This window comes from Pogoniulus pusillus, chromosome 18 (genome assembly GCF_015220805.1).
Source record: "Pogoniulus pusillus isolate bPogPus1 chromosome 18, bPogPus1.pri, whole genome shotgun sequence".
NCBI lineage: Eukaryota > Metazoa > Chordata > Aves > Piciformes > Lybiidae > Pogoniulus > Pogoniulus pusillus.
In genome coordinates, this window is record NC_087281.1 from 20,943,992 (window position 1) to 20,964,490 (window position 20,499).

The 20,499-nt window shown below is 42.3% G+C and overlaps 1 protein-coding gene across 3 annotated transcripts; it reads left to right on the forward strand.

Annotated features, from left to right (window-relative positions):
* The first annotated feature begins 755 nt into the window (after window positions 1–755).
* SLC30A6 (solute carrier family 30 member 6) lies at window positions 756–19,813 on the forward strand. Of its 3 annotated transcripts, none has more exons than XM_064158705.1 (14): window positions 756–835; window positions 4,338–4,424; window positions 5,582–5,666; window positions 6,601–6,643; window positions 10,106–10,171; window positions 10,561–10,641; window positions 11,555–11,590; window positions 12,573–12,667; window positions 13,340–13,388; window positions 15,930–16,049; window positions 16,555–16,657; window positions 17,239–17,286; window positions 17,849–17,917; window positions 19,295–19,813. In XM_064158705.1, the coding sequence occupies exons 1-14, from the start codon at window positions 833–835 to the stop codon at window positions 19,790–19,792; spliced, it is 1,383 nt and encodes a 460-aa protein (XP_064014775.1). In that variant the 5' UTR covers window positions 756–832; the 3' UTR covers window positions 19,793–19,813. The 3 variants fall into 3 exon arrangements, with proteins under 3 accessions (XP_064014775.1, XP_064014774.1, XP_064014776.1); XM_064158704.1 differs by lacking the exon at window positions 756–835 and adding an exon at window positions 862–973; XM_064158706.1 differs by lacking the exon at window positions 756–835 and adding an exon at window positions 1,022–1,044.
* Window positions 19,814–20,499: the final 686 nt, after the last annotated feature.

Consider the following 20,499-nt stretch of genomic DNA (forward strand, 5'->3'; position numbering starts at 1 on the left):
GTACTGCTCACAGCTTAGCAGCCTGAGACTCAGGGCACACATTAACTGTCACCTTGCAGCCCCCCTGTGCCTATGTTCCTGGCCCTCGGTGACAGTGGCCACAGTACCTCCAACGTGGCTCTGTGCTGCTCTTCTCACGGAGTCCGCTCTCTGCTTTATACCACGGCAGGCTTCGGCATGAGGCTCAGACCGTCTGTGCGACCCTACCGAGCCGTAATGCTTCCGTGGTTTAACACTCAGAGCGACGGGAGAAGCCTTCGGAGCTTCCAGCACACCAAGTAGCGACTACATCCGCAACAAGAGTTCCCGTCTGCCTGTCGAAATGCTGCCTACTGCTGGGAAAAATCCTCTCCGAAACGCGCGTCCTTACCGCCCTCCCTGCCCAAGGCTGCAGCGAAGCTGCCCTCACTGTAGGTGCATTTCTGTACGGAAGAAGTGGTGAAACCAACAGGTCCTTGCAATCGGGAGTTACCGCGACTGCCGTGACGCGAGTCCGTCCCTCTAGTTCTCACGCGTAGCGGACAGAGAAACCCAGCGGCGTTTCACACAAGACCCGCACCCACAGGAGAAGGCTGTCGGGCAGCGGCAGCAGGAGCGAGCAGGGCCCCTGCCGCGGGTTTCGGTGCTTTGTCTCCGGGGACGGAGGGACCCCCCGCTCCGGCGGGGAAGGGCTCCCCGACCGCCACAGCCCGGGGCAGGCGCTGTTTCCCTTAGACGTCACATCCGCTGCCGCGCCGTGGCCTCACGGTTCCGTTCGTTGCCGTAGCGACCGAAGCCTCCTCCGCCTCTTCCGGCCTCGCATGGCGCCGTCTCTTCCGGTGCGGGGAGTAATATGGTGAGTGGCCCCCGCCGGGGGGAGGGGGCGCTAAGGAAGTCGCGCGTGGGAGCGGAGAGAGGAGGCTGGCACCGGACAGGTAGCTGCGGCGGCGCCGTGGCGGGGCTGAGCAGAGCAGAGGAAAGCGTCCCGGCTCCGGTACCGACTCGGCCTGGAGCGTGCCCCCGGCCCAGCTCCGCTTCGCTTCAGGCGCCAGCCCTGCCGGGTCGGTGGTGACGTGGCTGTGCGCTGGGGTCCGCCTCGCCCGGGCAGGCGACTACCGCGTTCAGTCGCAGTCGGTGCAAACCGTTATGGATATCCGAGCGCCGCCAGTGGCTCTGCTCTGGCGGGGCGGGGAGCCGGGGGAAGTGCCCCTTCCCCAAGGCGGCGGCGCCCGGAGGCACTGGCGGTCGCGCCTGGTGCGGCCGTTAACGGCTCCAGGGCCTGGGAGGAACGGGCGCTGTGGCATCCCGTGTAGTAATGCCTCGTGAGACCTCGCCGTTCTTCCTCCGTACGCGGTGTCCTCGGTCACCAGCGGCTCTCCAGGGCCGCGGTGGGGCTGCAGGCCCCGGCCGCTGGGCAGCCAGTGCGGTGGGCAGGCGCTGGATGTCGCGCAGGGCTTCTCCCACTGCAGGTGCGTCTCCGGGGAGCGGGTCGTGTCCGGGCATATCGCTGCGATGTGGTTTGAGCCCCATCCTCAAAGTTTTCTTTCAACGTCAAATCGGTCAGGGGTCTGAAATCCGCACCGGGACAGAGCGGCTGTATTGCCCCTGCCCCCGGGCGTCCGGGCAAGCAGAGTGACTGCTGCTCCGTGTGGCTTGCTGCCTGAAGAGGGGGGTCGTTCTTGCGGTGGTTACTGTTGTGCATGCATGTGCAGCTGGGTGCCTGAGCGTTCGCTTCTTGCGCTGAGCGCAGACGTATCGACACAGGTACTGTCACCTGTTGGCGCTGCTGGAGCAGACACTTGCGCTTACTGTAGAAACGCTTCTTGTGCAGCTCTTCTGGCATCGCCTGCGCACCTTCGATGTCTGAAGGATTGGGCAGCTGCCCTCAGGCTCAGCACAGAGGTGGTTCTCGCCATTGTGTTGGCGAGAAGTTTATGAGTTAGGGAAGCTTTAGTGCCAGAGTGCGGTATGTACTGAACTAGAGCTTGCTTCTGGGAGGGAGCTGTGGCTAGCGTGGATTTGCACGAGGTCCTCTACGTTTCAGAATACACAGCTTTAATGCATGGCATCCTTTAGTAAGCAGAGAGGTGTGGCACAATTCGGTTTGGCAGTGGACATAGTGTTAACTGCCTGGGGAAGCAATAGGTTCTACAGTGATGGAGCAGCCTTCGTTAACAGGTAGTCCATTGCCTGTTAGAAAAGCTTGCCAAAGCATTCAGTTATCTTGTATGCCTCTGTTGAGGAAAAGAAACCAAACCAACAACTAAAACCACGTAATGATTTGCTAGTAAATAAAAGCAGTGAGTGACAGCTTTTTGCCCCAGGTGAGCTAAGCTTGGAATTTTAGTACTGCTTTTTTTAACTCCTGGCACCAAGGCATATGTGTGTTTCTGCAGATAATGAAATACAGCTGTGGTAACAGATGAGTCCCTAAATTGAGTGTTTTGATGACCAATGACCAGTCTGTTACTGTATTTTTTTGTCTTCTGCTGACAGTTACAAGTGATAGCTTACACACAAAAGTTATTTCATCCAGCTCAAAATTAATGCATGTGAGAGACCATTTGTTACAGGCTCACACATTTCTATTGCTGATGAGAAGGACTTTTCAAGTGGAAGGGTTATTTGTGGGGAAGTAGAGTGGAAGACAACTAACTAGAAGCTTGTGCCCCCTGAGGAGGGGGAGCAGGTGGAATTTTGTCATAGTCTTTTTCCCTGTCACTCTTTCAGGAAAGCCATGTAGCACACCTTCACTTCCCATCTCCACTGTGCTCTCCTCTCCACCCTAGGGAAGAACTTACCTGCATGTCGCTGGAATTTAGGAGAGGGAACACCTGCAGGGACTGAATCCACTGTGTGCATTTAGGTTGAGACGTGCCTGCAATTGTTTGTGTGTCTCATCATTTTACTGGCCTTGTGACCCCATTGCAGATGATACCAACATTGTTCTGTGAGGGACTCTTATTTATGTATGTAAACAGTATTTTCCTGTTTAATAAGGCACATCTAGTTGGCAGCTGTCACTAGTGGTGTTCCCCAAGGATTAGTGCTGGGCCCAGTCCTGTTCAGTATCTTTATTGATGATCTGGATGAGGGGATTGAGTCCAGCATCAGTAAGTTTGCAGAGGACACCAAGCTAGGAGCAGGTGTGGAGCTGTTGGAAGGTAGGAGAGCCCTGCAGAGGGACCTGGACAGGCTGGATGGGTGGGCAGAGGCCAATGGGATGAGATTGAACAAGGCCAAGTGCAGGATTCTGCACTTTGGCCACAAGAACACCAAGCAGCACTACAGGCTGGGGACTGAGTGGCTGGAAAGTAGCCAGGAGGAAAGGGACCTGGGGATAGTGGTAGAGAGTAGCTGAAGATGAGGCAGCAGTGTGCCCAGGTGGCCAAGAGAGCCAATGGCATCCTGGGCTGCATCAGGAACAGTGTGGCCAGTAGGACAAGGGAGGTTATTCTGCCCCTGTACTCAGCACTGGTCAGGCCACACCTTGAGTGCTGTGTCCAGTTCTGGGCTCCTCAGTTCAAGAGAGATGTTGAAGTGCTGGAACGTGTCCACAGGAGGGCGCCAAAGCTGGTGAGGGGCCTGGAGCAGAGCCCTGTGAGGAGAGGCTGAGGGAGCTGGGGGTGTGCAGCCTGCAGAAGAGGAGGCTCAGGGCAGACCTCATTGCTGTCTACAACTACCTGAAGGGAGGCTGTAGCCAGGTGGGGTTGGTCTCTTCTCCCAGGCAACCAGCAACAGAACAAGGGGACACAGTCTCAAGTTGTGCTGAGGGAGGTCTAGGCTGGATGTTAGGAGGAAGTTGTTGCCAGGGAGAGTGATTGGCATTGGAATGGGCTGCCCAGGGAGGTGGTGGAGTCACCATCCCTGGAGGTGTTCAAGAAGAGACTGGATGAGGCACTTAGTGCCATGGTCTAGTTGACTGTCTAGGGCTGGGTGCTAGGTTGGACTGGATGTTCTTGGAGGTCTCTTCCAGCCTGGTTGATTCTATGATTTGGATTTGGGTGGGAAGTGTATTTTATTACAGAAAAACGTTTGTGTTTTCAGAACATCTGTAGTTTTACCTCAATGTAGGTAAGAAAACACTTTTAAGTAGTATTTTGGTGTGTTTTCCAGGAAACCTGAATTCTAGATTATATCTACATGAAGGTTGATTCTAAATCATTCATCATTTTCTAATAGAATAATAATGATAAATGGTTACAAAAATATTGTTGTGGGCTGTTTCTAGTTAAAAATTTCATTCTGAGTCTGATGTAGTGGTGATAATAATTTATAAATTACGATTTCCTTTTTGCTGATTTTAAACTATGTTTAAAGGAAAATGTTTAATTAAAGCATTCCTTTTATTTTTTAAGGGGACAATACACCTGTTCCGCAAACCACAGAGGTCATTGATTGGAAAGCTAACACATGAATTTAGGCTGGTTGCAGCAGATAGGAGGGTAAGTATTTCTTTTTAAAAATGAATAACAATAAAACAGGAGTTGTGATAAGTTAAAATATATTAACTTGAGTATGTTTTGAGAATTCTTCTTTGGAAATTTCTAGCTCTGCTTAAAAGAAAAAATCCAGGTGTGAGGTTAGATTACTCCCTGTGCGTTGTCTGTAGAAACTGGTGTTCTCCAGAGCTATACTTACACTTAATGAGTTCAGTAGAACTTTAAACTGAATATGGCCTGCATCAGGAGCAGTGTGGCCAGTAGGACAAGGGAGGTTATTCTTCCCCTGTACTCAGCACTGGTCAGGCCACACCTTGAGTGCTGTGTCCAGTATTGGGCCCCTCAATTCAAGAAAGATGTTGAGGTGCTGGAACATGTCCAGAGAAGGGCAACAAAGCTGGTGAGGGGCCTGGAGCACAAATCCTATGAGGAGAGGTTGAGGGAGCTGGGGGTGTGCAGCCTGGAGAAGAGGAGGCTCAGGGGTGATCTTATTACTGTCCACAACTACCTGAAGGGGCATTGTAGCCAGGTGGGGGGTGGCCTCTTCTCCCAGGCAACCAGCAATAGAACAAGGGGACACAGTCTCAAGTTGTGCCAGGGTAGGTATAGGCTGGATATTAGGAAGAAGTTCTTCACAGAGAGTGATCGGCATTGGAATGGGCTGCCCAGGGAGGTGGTGGAGGCACCGTGCCTGGGGGTCTTCAAGAAAAGCCTGGATGAGGCACTTAGTGCCATGGTCTAGTTAACTGGCTAGGGCTGGGTGCTAGGTTGGACTGGATGATCTTGGAGGTCTCTTCCAACCTGGCTGATTCTATGATTCTATGTACAGATGCTTTTGGGCTGTAAGTTCCAGAACAAAGTAAAGAAACTGCTAGTACAAAGTTATTTATCTCCAAATGTCAGATGGTGTGTGCTGTAATGGAATGCAAATATTATCCAGGGGTGACTTTTAGACCAAAAAGATATTTTAAGTGTATTGCACAAGCAGTTTATAAATGGGTTTTGACACAATCTGTACTGATGAATTGTAAGCTTCTGGGAGGGCAGAGAAACCTGTTCAGATGGCATGTTGAAGTACTCTCATATTGTTTGTTAAAACTAGAAGTGCCATTTTGTCTTGCAACGTTTGGAAGATGTAAAATATTTATTCTCATCAACAGTCCTGGAAGATCTTGCTGTTTGGTGCTATAAATCTAATATGTATTGGCTTCCTGCTAATGTGGTGCAGCTCTACAAACAGCATAGGTAAGTGGCTCTTATGTACTGAAAATGTAGCCAGCTCCCATGTGTCTATTAGCTTGTGAAGTTTCAATATACTCAGTGAGCAGAGTTCAGCACATCGTGAATGGGGTTAAGTGGCTGTGCAGCCAGGTTTGGAAAGTGCTTCCTTCTGGCTTGATATAGTTGATTTAGAGGCATTTCTTATAGGCAAGTGCAGGTGAGTAAAAGTGCTTCAAATTTTGCAAGGTTTTTCAGTTCTCATGATCATTTTCTTCTTGTAGTACCTTCTTCAAGATTGAACAAAAGTAGACTTCTAAGCTAGTTGTCAAACTTATTATTTGTATCAATAGTATCAGTGACATGTAGAGAACCCTACTTGCAGTTGTGAAGATGCCTGTAGTGTGGCAAAAGAATTTTCCAATTCTGGGAATTCCCCTTGTCAATATTTTTGTATGTCTTACACTTTCTTATAGTGGCCCCAAGTTGCTTCCCATCATATGTATTGAAAGTGTGGTGCCTTACATTTTTAAGGGGACACAGCTTTTCTTGCAGTTTTAGAATGGGTTAGAGAAGCAAGGCAAGTAGCAAATTCTGTTGAACCTACTTCTCAGTGCAATAATGGATCTGCTTTGGCAGATGATGTGTTATTGGAAGGTCTTTTGCCATATTTTGTATTTAAATTCTTAGTCACAGGTTTAATACCTTTTGTATCCTTGCATTATTACATGCTTTATTAGGAGTGGGATTGCTGTAATCAACCTATTTAGGATGTTAAGTGCATTGGTGTGTTTAGAATATTCATGTTATATATGCATACAATAGACAGCTCCATCAGCACAGGTAGTTTATGCAGAAAGGACATGGTGAAGAGCTGCACAAGAGTGACTTAGTCAAATGCAAGTGATTTCTATGCTGAAAATTGATACTAAGTTTTAATACTTTCCTTCTTTTTGTACAGCTTTAACTGCTTACACATATTTGACAATCTTTGACCTTTTCAGGTGAGTTTTTTTCCTCTATTTTATCTTGCTGTTCATTTTTGCCTGTTTTTGTGTATTTCTGTACATGTAAAATTTATTTATAAACTATTAAGAGTCATCAGTGTAGAAACACTAATTGAATTAATATACTAAATTGGTATGAAATTGTAAATCACAATAAATAGATTATGAGGAACACCACAGCTGTGTTGAGAATGACTAGAATTGGAACGGTTTGGTCGTGGATTTCTCTATGCAGCTCATAACAATATAAAGCAGAATCCAGCATCATTCACTCAACATTTGTGTGATGCCACAGTCAGAGAGTCATAGAATCAGTCAGGGATGGAAGGGACCACAAAGATCATCTAGTTCCAACCCCCTTGCCATGGGCAGAGACGCATCTTACATCAATTTAGCATCTCACCCCAAAATTTAGCATCTCACCTCAATTTACATCTTGCCTCCCTTTTCTATCTTACCCCAAAATTTAGCACTCTACCCCAAAATGTAGCATCCTATCTCCATTTTATATCTCACCCCAAAATTTAGCATCCTATCTCCATTTTATATCTCACCCCAAAATTTAGCATCCTATCTCCATTTTATATCTCACCCCAAAATTTAGCATCCTATCTCCGTTTTATATCTCACCCCAAAATTTAGCATCTTGTCTCCATTTTATATCTCACCCCAAAATTTAGCATCCTATCTCCATTTTATATCTCACCCCAAAATTTAGCATCCTATCTCCACTTTATATCTCACCCCAATTTAGCATCTTACCCTAAAATCTAGCATCCCACCCCAAAATTTAGCATATTTCTCCATTTTATATCTCACCCCAAAATTTAGCATCTTATCTCACCCCAAAATTTAGCATCCTAACTCCATTTTTTATCTCACCCCAAAATTTAGCATCTTGTCTCCATTTTACATCTTACCCCAATTTAGCATCTTACCCTAAAATCTAGCATCCCACCCCAAAATTTAGCATATTTCTCCATTTTATATCTCACCCCAAAATTTAGCATCTTATCTCACCCCAATATTTAGCATCTTATCTCCGTTTTATCTTACCCCAAAATTTAGCATCTTACCCCAAAATTTAGCATCTTATCTCCGTTTTATCTCACCCCAAAATTTACTGGTTCTGAAGTGTCCCTCAGTTTTAGCCTCAGGAAATGAGTGTGTAATCGTGTTTCTAATTAAAAATATTTGAAGAGATCGATCGTGTTCAGTCTTCCAGTAAGGCCATCAGATGTGTTTAGTGTTTTTTGTATTCCCTATCAAAATGGTATTAATTGATAGTAAGACATGAGATGCAGATTGATAGCAGTGGTTGAAAAAAACAAATGTATTGGAGAATTATTAACCTACATTACCTTCCTTGCTATCTCACTGGCTCTCTGCAGTCTTTTGCCAGCTACATGCTGTAGCTTATCTGACTGATGGTAAAAACTACATAACAGCAGCAAACTTGCAGAAAAGAAGATCAGTGGTTGATACAATCAATGGTTGCCTACAACTACCTGAAGGGAGGTTGTAGCCAGGTGGGGGTTGGTCTCTTCTCCCAGGCAACCAGCAACAGAACAAGGGGACACAGTCTCAAGTTGTGCTGGGAGAAGTCTAGGCTGGATGTTAAGAGGAAGTTGTCAGAGAGAGTGATTGGCATTGGAATGGGCTGCCCAGGGAGGTGGTGGAGTCACCATCCCTGGAGGTGTTCAGGAAAAGCCTGGATGGGGCACTTAGTGCCATGGTCTGGTTGACTGGCTAGGGCTGGGTGCTAGGTTGGACTGGCTGATCTTGGAGGTCTTTTCCAACCTGGTTGATTCTATAATATACACACAAAAGTACTTGGATCTGTGGCTGCATTAGAGTTATATTTAATTTTAATGAGTCTCATGCCTCTCTTAGAATTTTGTAATTACTGAGTTTTCTCATCTTGACTCAGAACACTTTTTCCACTTTGGGGAAAGTTTTGATGTTATATTTTGTGCTGGCATAGATTAATTTTTTTGGTGGTTTTAAGAGCAGATGGAATACTTCTGTCACTCATGTATTAGGTTAATTAGGGGATGGCCTAGAAGATTATTCTAACTCTCAGTGATCTCTTTCAAGAGTTTGGATTTGCTGTGCAGTGCTCAGTAATTCTGATGCAAAAATCAGTTTCTAATTCTTTCATGTCTGTCATCTTCCTAGTAATTTATAATAGTCTTACTGAATATATGAATTTGCTGTTTGGTATATGAGCAGTAGGACTTTGTCTGCCTTTGCTTTTTACTCCACACAGATGTGGTCCAGGTTGTGAGGATGTGATTGTTCACCTGTGGGGATGAGTTCTCAATCCAGCATGGTTGAACATTTTTATTAGTTCAGAAAGGGCTGCATAAGGCCACAGATGGCACTGAATTCTAGTGGGTTCCAATAAAAGGAAATTGTCCAAAGGGGTCAGTAAAAAGAGACAAAGGAAATAAGTCTTACTGTAGAAAACGTTAGGCTAGTACCATGGGGATAAAACAATTGGGATTTCAGGTGTTCAGTATGAAAGAAAAACTAAAAAGAAAAAATAGCAAGAGAGACCTGTGGCCATCACTGAATAAGATTAGACTTCCTGTAGGTGAATGCAGCCAAAAAGGAGTGTATCTGGGTTTAGCATGTATGTGAACAACTTGCAATGCAGAAGGCAATACTTCTGTGGCCTGAGACTTACTCTGGATTGTCAAATCTACTTCATGGTGTATCTCTAAGATAAGAATTTAGTGGAGAGCTTTCTTCACTTTTTCACTGGAATACAAAGAAAATGACAACACCAATGTGACAGTCCTGTCACCTTGCTTATCATGTCTCTTCTTATTATATGACCTTACTCAGGTTACATAAAGCATGTGTAAGAGGAGCATTTTCTGGGTGTCTGATTTGATATTCTCATAGGCTTTTGCTTTGTACTTCTCATTGCTTTGTGTGATGTTATGTGTGATACCACACAGTTAAAAGGATTGTCTCAAACCACCTTTGCCTGTTAATGAGATTCTGAAGTAACTGGTCTCTGAAAGGTCCCTTTCAGAGAAATCGATGGAGCACATGCAGATTAAACACTAGCTGTGCTGTTTTGTCAGGGCCACACTGGAAAAATGCACTGCATTGAGTGAGATTCTATATAGAAGAAGGTTGGTGGTAGCCTTTGGAAACACAGCATGTCATAAGTACAGCATTAGGCTCTCCTTGGGTAAGAAATTAGAATGACTACCATTCCAATAAAATTATCTGCTGCCCTTTTATGGGAACAGCTGCGATATCAGCATACAGTCTCAGTTTTATTCCCAGGCACATCCTTTTCTGGATTCACTGGAACCATCATTGTGATGGAGATGTTGAGTTCATGTCTCAGTTCTCATGTCTGAAGTGTATATTTGCAGGTTATTCAGTTTCTAAATGCTGAAGTTATTTATCATAGTATAATTGTACCCCCTGTTTTTTCAGTTTGATAACATGTCTAATAAGCTACTGGGTAATGATGAAGAAACCCAGCCCAGTCTATTCATTTGGGTAAGTACTATTAACAAGATCTAGCCTCTGATACTGTCATTGCCTGTATCCCTTAACAGTCACGGCTAATAATCTGTGTGTAAAAGAACCTAAAATAAGGAGGCCCCAAACTGATGCTTCAATAAACAGTTACAGAATAGAGAAGGAGAAAAAAGGTGGGGAGAGAGGAAAAAGAATTAAGAAACACTTAATTTAAAACTGTTTGTGATATGTGGAATGTTGGCTTAAAATAAATTGAAAGTAATGCCTACCATTAAACTTCCACTTTCTTCCCGTCCACTGGCTCTTGAAAGATCTGGAAATAGCAGGCTTGTCCTGCTGGTTCCTCTACGGATCAGAATGCATTTGATGCATTGTTCTGTGTTCTAAACTGCATTCTCAAATTTCAGGTTTGAAAGGTTTGAAGTTCTAGCTGTGTTTGCATCTACAGTTCTGGCACAGCTTGGTGCTCTTTTTATACTGAAAGAAAGGTAGGGATGTGTACGTTGGGTTGTTTTTGTTACTGGTTTGTTTGGTTTGTTTTACTTCAGTTACTCCAGGATGTAAAGCAACTTTGTAGTACATTAAGAGTCTGTTTAAATTGTCAATTTCATCAGTCCCTGAACATTTTCTCACTTACTAACTTGGCATATCATCCCTGCTTGCAAGCATTTGTAGTTCAGGTGTTTAGCCTGAAGAATTGTTTTATCTTAAGACTAGGACAGTGTACCTTCCCTTTTTCTGTTCAAGTGCTCTGCCTTCTCTGTAAGGGGCTATGTTAACAACTTCACAATTTTATGGTATAGTGTGATCTCTTGCAGTGACAGTACACTGGAATGAGTTCTAATAACCATGCATTGTCAAAGCTTCTAAGTTTTCAAACATGAATTTTAGTAAATTCCCAAAACTTACTATAAGTTTTTTCTCTTACATCTGAAGCTGATTTCTTGTTGTACTGATTGGTAAAAAGGAGACTCCTATCTCTACTGCAGAATCCAACATCTACTTTGTGTGGCCTTACTTTGTGAGGGGCTGTAAGTCAGGGAGTTCAGACTTTGTTTCTTGTGGTTGCCAGCACCACTGGTGGCAGCAGCAGTGTATTTTGGCATGCTTCTTTACAAGTATCTTTCCTGTGTAGGCAGCATTCATGGTAGCTGGCACTTTTGTGGCACAGTTTGGAAGCAGTTGGAAAGTCATAGTCACACACTGCAGCATTTCAGTATTAACTGCTTTCATCCTTTACAAAAACTGCTATGCTTATATAAACCATTTGGGGCTTTTGGCAGTATCACATCTGTCAGGTTTTGTTTGTGAAGGCAGCTAACTGTTCAGAACTAAGCTAATACTTAATGTGTCAAGCTTTTATTGTATGAATGTAACTCAAATTTTCAATCACTTTTGTAGTGCAGAGCGGTTTCTGGAGCAACCTGAGATACACACGTAAGAAATTATTTTGACATGTGAAATGATGACTTTTTTTCAGTGTCCTTTTGTGTTTCTGTTGTTAATATGGCATGTATTAATTGTGCAAGTACATTCTGCATCTGATTGGTTTTGGTCCTTTGGCCTTTAATTCAAACTGTATGCAGACTACATTGCAAACTGTCTCTTAAAGGTACAACTGAAGTGCAATAATCTGACTTTGCATTGCTGGTTTGCTAGCTTAGCTGCTTTCATTTCTTATGGAGACCTCTTAAGAGGCCCAGTATATGTAGGGGCAAGGATGTTGTGGTGACTAGGGAACTGAAGATGTTGAAAACTAGATATGGGGAAAGGAAAAGAAGGTCTCATGGGACAAAAGACTGGGTTGTGAAGTCACTGATGATGTTCTAGGAAGGGGTAGGAGCATAATTCATGTGCAACTAAGCTTTTTTTTAGCTCAGCCTAGTGTGATAACACTGATACACCAAATTTTGTGATCTTGTATAACCCTTAAAATCATAGAGTAGTTTGAGTTGGAAGGGACCTCCAAAAGCCAGCTAGTCCAACCCTGCTGTAGAGAGCAGGGACATCCTCCATTAGATGAGGTTGCTCAGAGCCTTGTTGAGCCTGACCAGGGATGGGGCCTCAACCACCTCCGTGGGCAACCTGTTACAGCATTCCACCACTCTCATGGTAAAGAATTTGTTCCTAACATCCAATCTAAATCTACTCTTCTCTAATTTAAAGCCATTGTTCCTTGTCATATCACATATGAGCTTTTACAGCCCCTTTCCAGCCTTCCCATAGGCCCCCTTCAGGTACTGGAAGGCTGCTGTGATAATACACTGACAGTTATTAAGCATTACATTAGTTTATATTACTCATTTTCAGTCTCAGTGAAAGATGGCAAAGTGTTTTGGTGTTGTTGCTAGTAATTAGTTTGTCATGTGTTGCAGTGATGTGAAATTGGTACCATACTGTTCTTTTTTCCTCTCCCTAGGGGGCGGCTGCTGGTTGGTACCTTCGTGGCTCTCTTTTTCAACTTATTTACAATGCTTTCCATTAGGAATAAGCCTTTTGCTTATGTCTCTGAAGGTATGTGATAAGTTCATCTGTAACAGGTACTGGGAAAAGATTTTCATACTTCTGGGTTTTATCAAGGTATAACTTTGCTGGTAGCTTTATTAACTATATGTTACTGTTGTCTTCATTAATATGACTTTATGCAGCTTAGAATTGCCACTTGAAATTCAACTTAGTTTGCTTATAAGGGTTCTCTAGGTAGTGTGTAGTGATTGTTAGGATAAACTGAGTGCAATTTTATGGCTGAAGTACCCTTTATTTTCAGTCTTTTGGATTCAACCAGTGAAAGTCATCCATCAGACACTGGAATTTTGAAGACATTTTATGGATGTATTAATAGATTAAATCTATGTGGGTTTTAATAGCTTTTTATCTGGGATGACTTCATTATGAAGCAGGTCTGCAATAATTCCTGCTAACTGTAAATTGTTTATAGTTAATGTATTATACTTTATAGCCATCAAAATGATCTTCTGTGTAATGTAATCTTCAATCACACTTCTGTTTAATCAGTTCAGATTATGAGGTGGACATTTTAGTAACTGGGTTTCTTTGAAGTTACAGTGAATCTGTTGAGACACAGGTTATTCATGTATGGAGTTCTTCCCTTAAAGTAGAACTTCAAGTGTACATTCAAAAGGATACCTTTGATCATATAATTTTATTACCTTCTTTTTTTTGCAGCTGCCAGCACAAGTTGGCTTCAGGAGCATGTTGCAGATCTTAGTAGAAGGTAAAGCTTGATGCTTTTCAAAATTGTTTGTTTCTGGAAGGCAGTATTGGGGTTTTGTGTGTAATGATTTGGATGGGTATTGAGGCATGAATACTGTCGTGTATTAGGGCTTTTAAACTAGCTTTACCTCCTGTAGATCAAGAGCAAACACCATCTCTCATATTTCCCAGACACATCAATGTAATAGAAATACATCTTCCTGCATAACTTTTCCTTTGAAAGTGTTCAGTACATTCTATGGAATTCTGCTTGGATGAGGTGAGGGGAAAATAGTTTTTTTTCTGTGTAGACTTGAACTGCTTTTCTCAACAGTCATTACCTGAGTGATTTGTTGCATAGTACTTAGTATTTTTTTATGCTTGGAGTGGGCAAATAACTATGATGGTTGCAGTTTAAATGGGATATGTGAAACAGTTTACTCACTGAAACACAGCTATGGAAACTTACTATCTGTGCAGTAGGAAACTGGGAAGTGTCTTTAGGGGCTGAAGCAGTATTGCTTCTTCATCTTGTCTATCAATCTTGTCTATCAATTCTACTGCTTGTATTTGGTATCTGAATGCAAGACAAAGTTGTTTGCAAAGAATTTTGTTAAATGTCAGAAATCATTATTTGGAGCCTTACACATTCTTCCAGGTACTTATGCTGTTGGTATCAAAATGAGAATGTATGGCATATGAAGTATGTTGCAAAGCCCATATAGCATATGAAGTATGTTGCAAAGGCCAGCTTCTGTTGTGATCTTTGTATGCAGTTGAGGAAAGCAGACAATCCTGGCTTGTTAAACAGAAGAATTTACCTCATATGGGTGTAAGTTATTACATCATCAGATCCAAATTCTGCAAAACAGCTTTGGAAGACTAAGAGTTGGGTTGCCCAAGTACTTGGAGTTTCAGTGGGAAAAAACAACCAAAGACTATCACCCTCTCACCCTCCAAAAAACCCCTCACAAACAACCAAGCAAACGAAACCCAAACCAGCCAAACCATGGATAGCAATCACGGACACTGGCAGAATTTTTTTGTATAGAGTTGGTAACAGTGTTACAGGGAAAGACATGAATGGGTAAGTTGAAGGGCTCTCAAATCGAGTCTAGAATTACTACTGGGTTTTCAAAGAAGCTGTAGACAATTACACCAACAATTATTGCACAGGGTTACGCCTCCAGAGGGAGTGACCCTGAACCTGGCTCTAGGTGTCTTGTCCCCTCCCCAGGGGTGGGTCTGAACACCACCAGGTGATGGTTAGCCCACTCCCCTTCCTGTCTAAAGATCCATAAAGGCAGGGGGACTTGCTGTTCTCTCTCTCTGCACTCCCTGCCTCCCTGCTTGCCAGCAGCACTATCCTGTTCCTCTTTGTTTTACCACATGGCCATCACCCACGAGGCAGACAAAGCCATTGCCATCAAAATCTGGTTGTATCTACATATTTTGTATTTGTTTTCCCTTCCCTATACCTTTGTAACTTCCCTGCCTCAGACACCTTTTTAATTTATTGTTAAACTTTTCTTCTTTTTTAACTTCCAAATCAGAGTGAGATTATTTATTTGGGTGTGCTTCCCTTTTCCTCTCTCTACATCTAATTCCTTTCTTTTGGGAAAGAAGGGGGAGGAGGGAAGGGCACTCTACAAATTGTTATTTGGTTCTATCAAATTTGTTTGACTCTCTGGGAATTTAAATTAGAACCAAGACAACTATTATGTTTGGTTAGTATTTATAGAGCTCTTTCAGATGTGTCCTGTGAAGCAGTGCTGATTACAAAATACCTGCACCTGTATATAATTCTTGATTGAACTGTTACACATGGTGTCTAAACATAAGCTGGCTCTAAACAGAGCAACAAAACATTTCATGTTGTCTTTTCCTTTTATATTTTCCTGTATGTGACATGCACTTGTGTTCACTGGAAAGTACAGAAACTCTTGTTTCCATTGATAGGAGATAGCTGTAAATAACTTTTCACAGTGTTCCTTCATGGACCATTTGGTCTCCTTCTTTGTCATCTAGCTGATCTCCTCCCTCATTCAAGAATTAATTTGCTTTGATTTTTAGAACACTTCTGCATATCAAGGTGATGGGTAGATTGAACACTAGTGATATGCAAATGCCCTGAGATACACCTATAAGTAATAGCAATATCTGAACCTGTGAAGTACTTGTGTTGTGTTACTAGCTGTGTTACTGGAAAAAAGAAAGTAGTGCAAGTTAAGTATTCAACATGTAGAAAAGCTGTGTAAGGATTAGTGTAGTGTAGTGTTGTGTACATGGGTAGATAGAGCAAATTTAAGATGCAAGAGGTAAATACTTGTTTCAGGTATGAGAGAGAATGTGAAGTAGATTTAAACTTGATTAGTTTTTGCTGGCATCAGACTATTACAAAACTTTTAAAATTAGAAGACCTTTACAGTCCTCAGAGCCATAGTTTGCTATGACCAGGAGGAGCACTTCAAGTGAGATGCTGAAGCAGTGGGTGCAACTCTTTTGGGTTTTGAAGGAATGATGAACAGCTCAGCTGACAACTGCTCTTTCTGTTTTGTTACAGTATTTGTGGAATCATCCCAGGACTGAGTAGCATCTTCCTGCCACGGATGAACCCTTTTGTCTTGATTGATATTGCTGGAGCTCTGGCTCTTTGCATTACATACATGCTGATTGAAATCAAGTAGGTATTTGTTGTTGGAAAAGTGGAACTCTCTTTGTGTCCAGTCTATAGAAATGTTTGGGTTTACATGAAAGGAATGATCTTGGCAAAAAATGTATTTTGTGTGAATAGGATAGGCTGGATGATAGGAGGAAGTTGTTGGCAGAGAGAGTGATTGGCATTGGAATGGGCTGCCCAGGGAGGTGGTGGAGTCACCATCCCTGGAGGTGTTCAAGCAAAGCCTGGATGAGGCACTTAGTGCCAAGGTCTAGTTGAATGGCTAGGGCTGGGTGCTAGGTTGGCCTGGATGATCTTGGAGGTCTCTTCCAACCTGCTTGATTTTATGATTCTGTGATTGCAACTCCATGAATATATTTATAGTTTTTCAAAGATAAGTAGTTGAAATGAGTGTGTGTAAATATTCTGCAAGTATATGGAATTTTAAAAAATAAAAAAGAAATAAAATGGTTAAGCTTTTCCAAAAATCAAATACTTGTTTTTCTTTAAAACTGCTCTTTTCCTCTAGCAATTATTTTGCTGTAGACACAGCCTCTGCTGTAGCAATTGCTTTGATGACGTTTGGTACCATGTATCCCATGAGCGTCTACAGTGGTAAAGTACTACTTCAGGTAAGGCACTGTCACGAAGGAGGTTGTAACCAGGTGGGTGTTGGTCTCTTCTCTCAGGCACCCAGCAACAGAACAAGGGGACACAGTCTCAAGTTGTGCTGGGGGAAGTCTAGGCTGGATGTTAGGAGGAAGTTGTTGGCAGAGAGAGTGATTGGCATTGGAATGGGCTGCCCAGGGAGGTGGTGGAGACACCATCCCTGGAGGTGTTCAAGAAAAGCCTGGATGAGGCATTTAGTGCCATGGTCTGGTTGACTGGCTAGGGCTGGGTGCTAGGTTGGCCTGGATGATCTTGGAGGTCTCTTCCAACCTGATTGATTCTATGATTCCATTTTGTTAAATGTCCCTGTTTGAAGAAAAATAAAAAGTTTTAAGCATTGGAATAGGAATTGTTCCCAGGGGAATTTGTTATGAGCTAGAAGAATTTTAAGAGCATCTTGAAATCGTGAGAATGTATTGTTTAATGCCACTGATCTCTTGTGTAGATAGACTAGACTTAAAGTTTCCTACTTAAGTAGGGACACTTAATCTTTATTATAACTTTTTTCTTCTTTCTTCCCCCCTCCATCTTCTTCTTCTTCAAGACAACCCCACCTCATGTGATTGGCCAGTTAGATAAACTTCTTAGAGAGGTAAGTCAGTGTGCACATCCAACATTAAATAAACACTCAGGACTATGAAGAGTTTTTGTGTGTAGTCAAGCAAGTTACTAAATAATTTTTTTTACTCATAGTGTTTTGTAGCTGCATGTAGGAGATATGGATGTTGCTGTCTCAGATGAATAGTGTCATTCAGGTTTTTGGAACAAATCTGATGTTATAGTGGAGGCTCTTGGTGTTGATGAATCAACTCTGAGCTACCATTGAAGTGTTTTTACAAAGATGAGTGGGGTGAGGAGAAGGAGTGCAGGCAGCTGTTAACTTACAGCATATCAGATTGAGAAAGTCTTGCAATTTGGTAGCAAGAATTACTTGAAATGAGTTATTAAATCCATGTTTTTGATGGATTTAGATGTGTGAGGGTGGTAGAAGTACAGTAGATAAGCATTAGTGGCATCCTGAGCAGTCCTCATACGTTCTGCATGTGAAGACTTGTATTTTGCAACTGTTCAGCTATGTGTGAAAGGACATTCCTAAAACTACTTGGAACAGTTCTCATTTGATTTCATATTTCTGGATGTTCGTGTCAAACTAGGTTTCAACTTTGGATGGTGTCTTGGAAGTTCGAAATGAGCATTTCTGGACATTAGGTTTTGGCACTTTGGTAAGTTAGGTCTTCATTATCTTTTTAGCCTTTAAAAAATAGAGTTGTCAGTTACTGTATTTAAAGATACTTTTGAAATCTTAAACAATTTTGAGCCAGTACTTTGTCCTTGTGACTTATTACAAAATTTCTCTTCTTTTGTAGTATTTTTTTTAAAGCATTCTTATTGCTTAATGCTATTTGTGTATGTTGCAGCTCTGGCTTAAAGAATGCAGTTGGCAGCTCTAGAATTTCTTGTGTATTTTAGAAGTGAAGAAAACCCCAAACAATAATGAAGACATTTTTCAAATGGTGTATTAGTGTAAATGCCTCAAGGAGGTGAAGAAGAAAACTAAACCTTTAGGTACCAGAGGTGTACAGTAGAGCTGTATATTTTCAGCATTTCTGGGAGAGGGGGTGAAAAAAAACCAAACTACACATCTGATATTCTGTAAGCTGGAAAAAAATTGAAGTGGCTTTTTGTGACACAGAATAGCCACACAGAATTCCTAAGCTGAGGCAGCTATGTTGTGACAAATGGAAAATTAAAGACTCTTAGAATTTTTCTTCTGAATTCTTCCAGTGTGATGCTCCTCTGAAAAAGAGGGGGCGAAAAGAGGAGCAGCTCTGACTTCCTGCTATCAAAGCAACTTTTAGCTTGCTCTTCTGTCACCCAAAATACTAGGTGACAGCATGGCTGGACTGATCAGATATTTACAGAACCTTTGTATGCATATTTACCTATTGCCATGCATGTTCCAGACAATAGCAGAAACTTCCTAAGACCTGGATATCTTTCCAGCTGCACCATCTGATGCAGAAATGGCTTATACAGCACAAGCTTTGAACCATGTTCTTTATTAAATATGAATTGAAAAAAACATGGGAGGTTCTGTTTTGTGTCCTGTTCTTTTCTGCAGCAGTAGTTCAAGGTCAATGAGATAGTGCCAGTGAGAAAAAGGCAATCAGCCTGTAGTACATGCACTGAAAGGAGAAACTCTGAGTTCTACAAGGGGCATTGCCTCTGCTTATGCTAATGGTCTGCCGTGCCTTGTCCAGTAACACAGCAGCGACACTTGTGCCAAGATTTGGCATGCAGAATTTGCTGCACTTTGCTCTTTTGGGACATGCTTTTTCCCTAGTCATTGTCTTGCCTTTTCTGCAATCACATTCTGTATTTTTCAGTATGCTTTTAAGACTTGATTTTCCTGAACAGTGATCTTAATATCTTCATAAGAGGTCAGTGCATTATCAAAGATCAAAATGTATCCTCATTACAGAAATATTTAATAAGTTCCTCAGTTTACTCAGTAATTGCTGCATAATTCTCTTGGATGCATATGGAGAACCTTTATTGAAATAGCTGCTAACAGCCAGCTTCTTTTTATTACATTCCAGGCTGGATCAGTCCACGTTCGAATTCGGAGGGATGCAAATGAACAGATGGTACTTGCCCACGTCACTAACAGACTATACACGTTGGTCTCTACCTTGACTGTTCAGATTTTCAAGGATGACTGGAGCAGACCTACCTTATCATCTGTGCCTATTGCAAACAATATTCTGAACCTCTCAGAACACCATGTTATTCCAATGCCACCTTTGAAAGCTGCTGATAGTTTGAACCCTGCTACATCCACTCCAGCTAAGCCCAGCAGCCCACCACCAGAATTTGCTTTTGATACACCAGGCAAAAACGTGAGTCCAGTCATCCTTTTAAACACTCAAACGAGGCCCTATGGATTGGGGTTCAATCATGGATCCACACCCTACAGCAATGCACTTAATCAAGGATTTGGAATACCAGGAATGGGAGCATCTCAAGGATTCAGAACTGGTTTTACAAATATCCCAAGCAGATATGGAACAAACACTCGTGGTCAACCCCGACCATAATAAACACCATTATTTATTGTACTTAAGGGTATTGATTAATTCTTTTATTACCCAATTTTTAGAAACATTTGGAATGTCAGATCATTCTAAATGGCTGGGAACAAGTGCATTGTTCATATGAACGAAGTGGTTACATTGCTTTTTTCTTTTCTTTCAGCAGTAGCCTGTACAACACCACAAATATTTTCCAGACTTAAGATACTTTACAGGTAGTATTTATAGAGTGTCTGTTTCTAGTCAGCTTTTTAGTCCCTTTTCTTTCTTTTCCCAAGAATGTACTGAGATACAGCACAAATCCATAAGAGTGAAGTTGTCACCAAGTAGCATTTTTTTCTAATGTGAATTGCTTACTGAATGCTGAACAGCTGAGGAGATTGCAGAAATGCAAGTCCCACATTGGAGATGTTTTATCACCACATGAAGCCATCTTTTGGCAAAGTCACAATTAGTTTTTTTTGATATCTGTTAATTTTCATACTGTGGCCACTGTGAAGACAATCTGGCATTTCAGATTCCAATGAATTTTGTGAGACCATATTTTTATTGATGCTTTTGTAGAAATTCAGATGGCTTTGGCAAACATTTTCTAGTTTTAAATATTCCATACTCATCCCTGGTATTTCTTCTTGCTTTAACTGCAAAATTCTTTAGCAATATACTGGGAAATAAAATGTTTCAAACTGAAAATTTAACAAGCACCTCTTTGT

Bases quoted from the DNA above. Each gene is read 5' to 3' on its own strand.
- SLC30A6 (XM_064158705.1), top strand. The intron at 11,591-12,572 runs GTAAGAAATTAT...TCCTCTCCCTAG, and splicing joins GAGCAACCTGAGATACACAC to GGGGCGGCTGCTGGTTGGTA. The intron at 13,389-15,929 runs GTAAAGCTTGAT...GTTTTGTTACAG, and splicing joins GTTGCAGATCTTAGTAGAAG to TATTTGTGGAATCATCCCAG.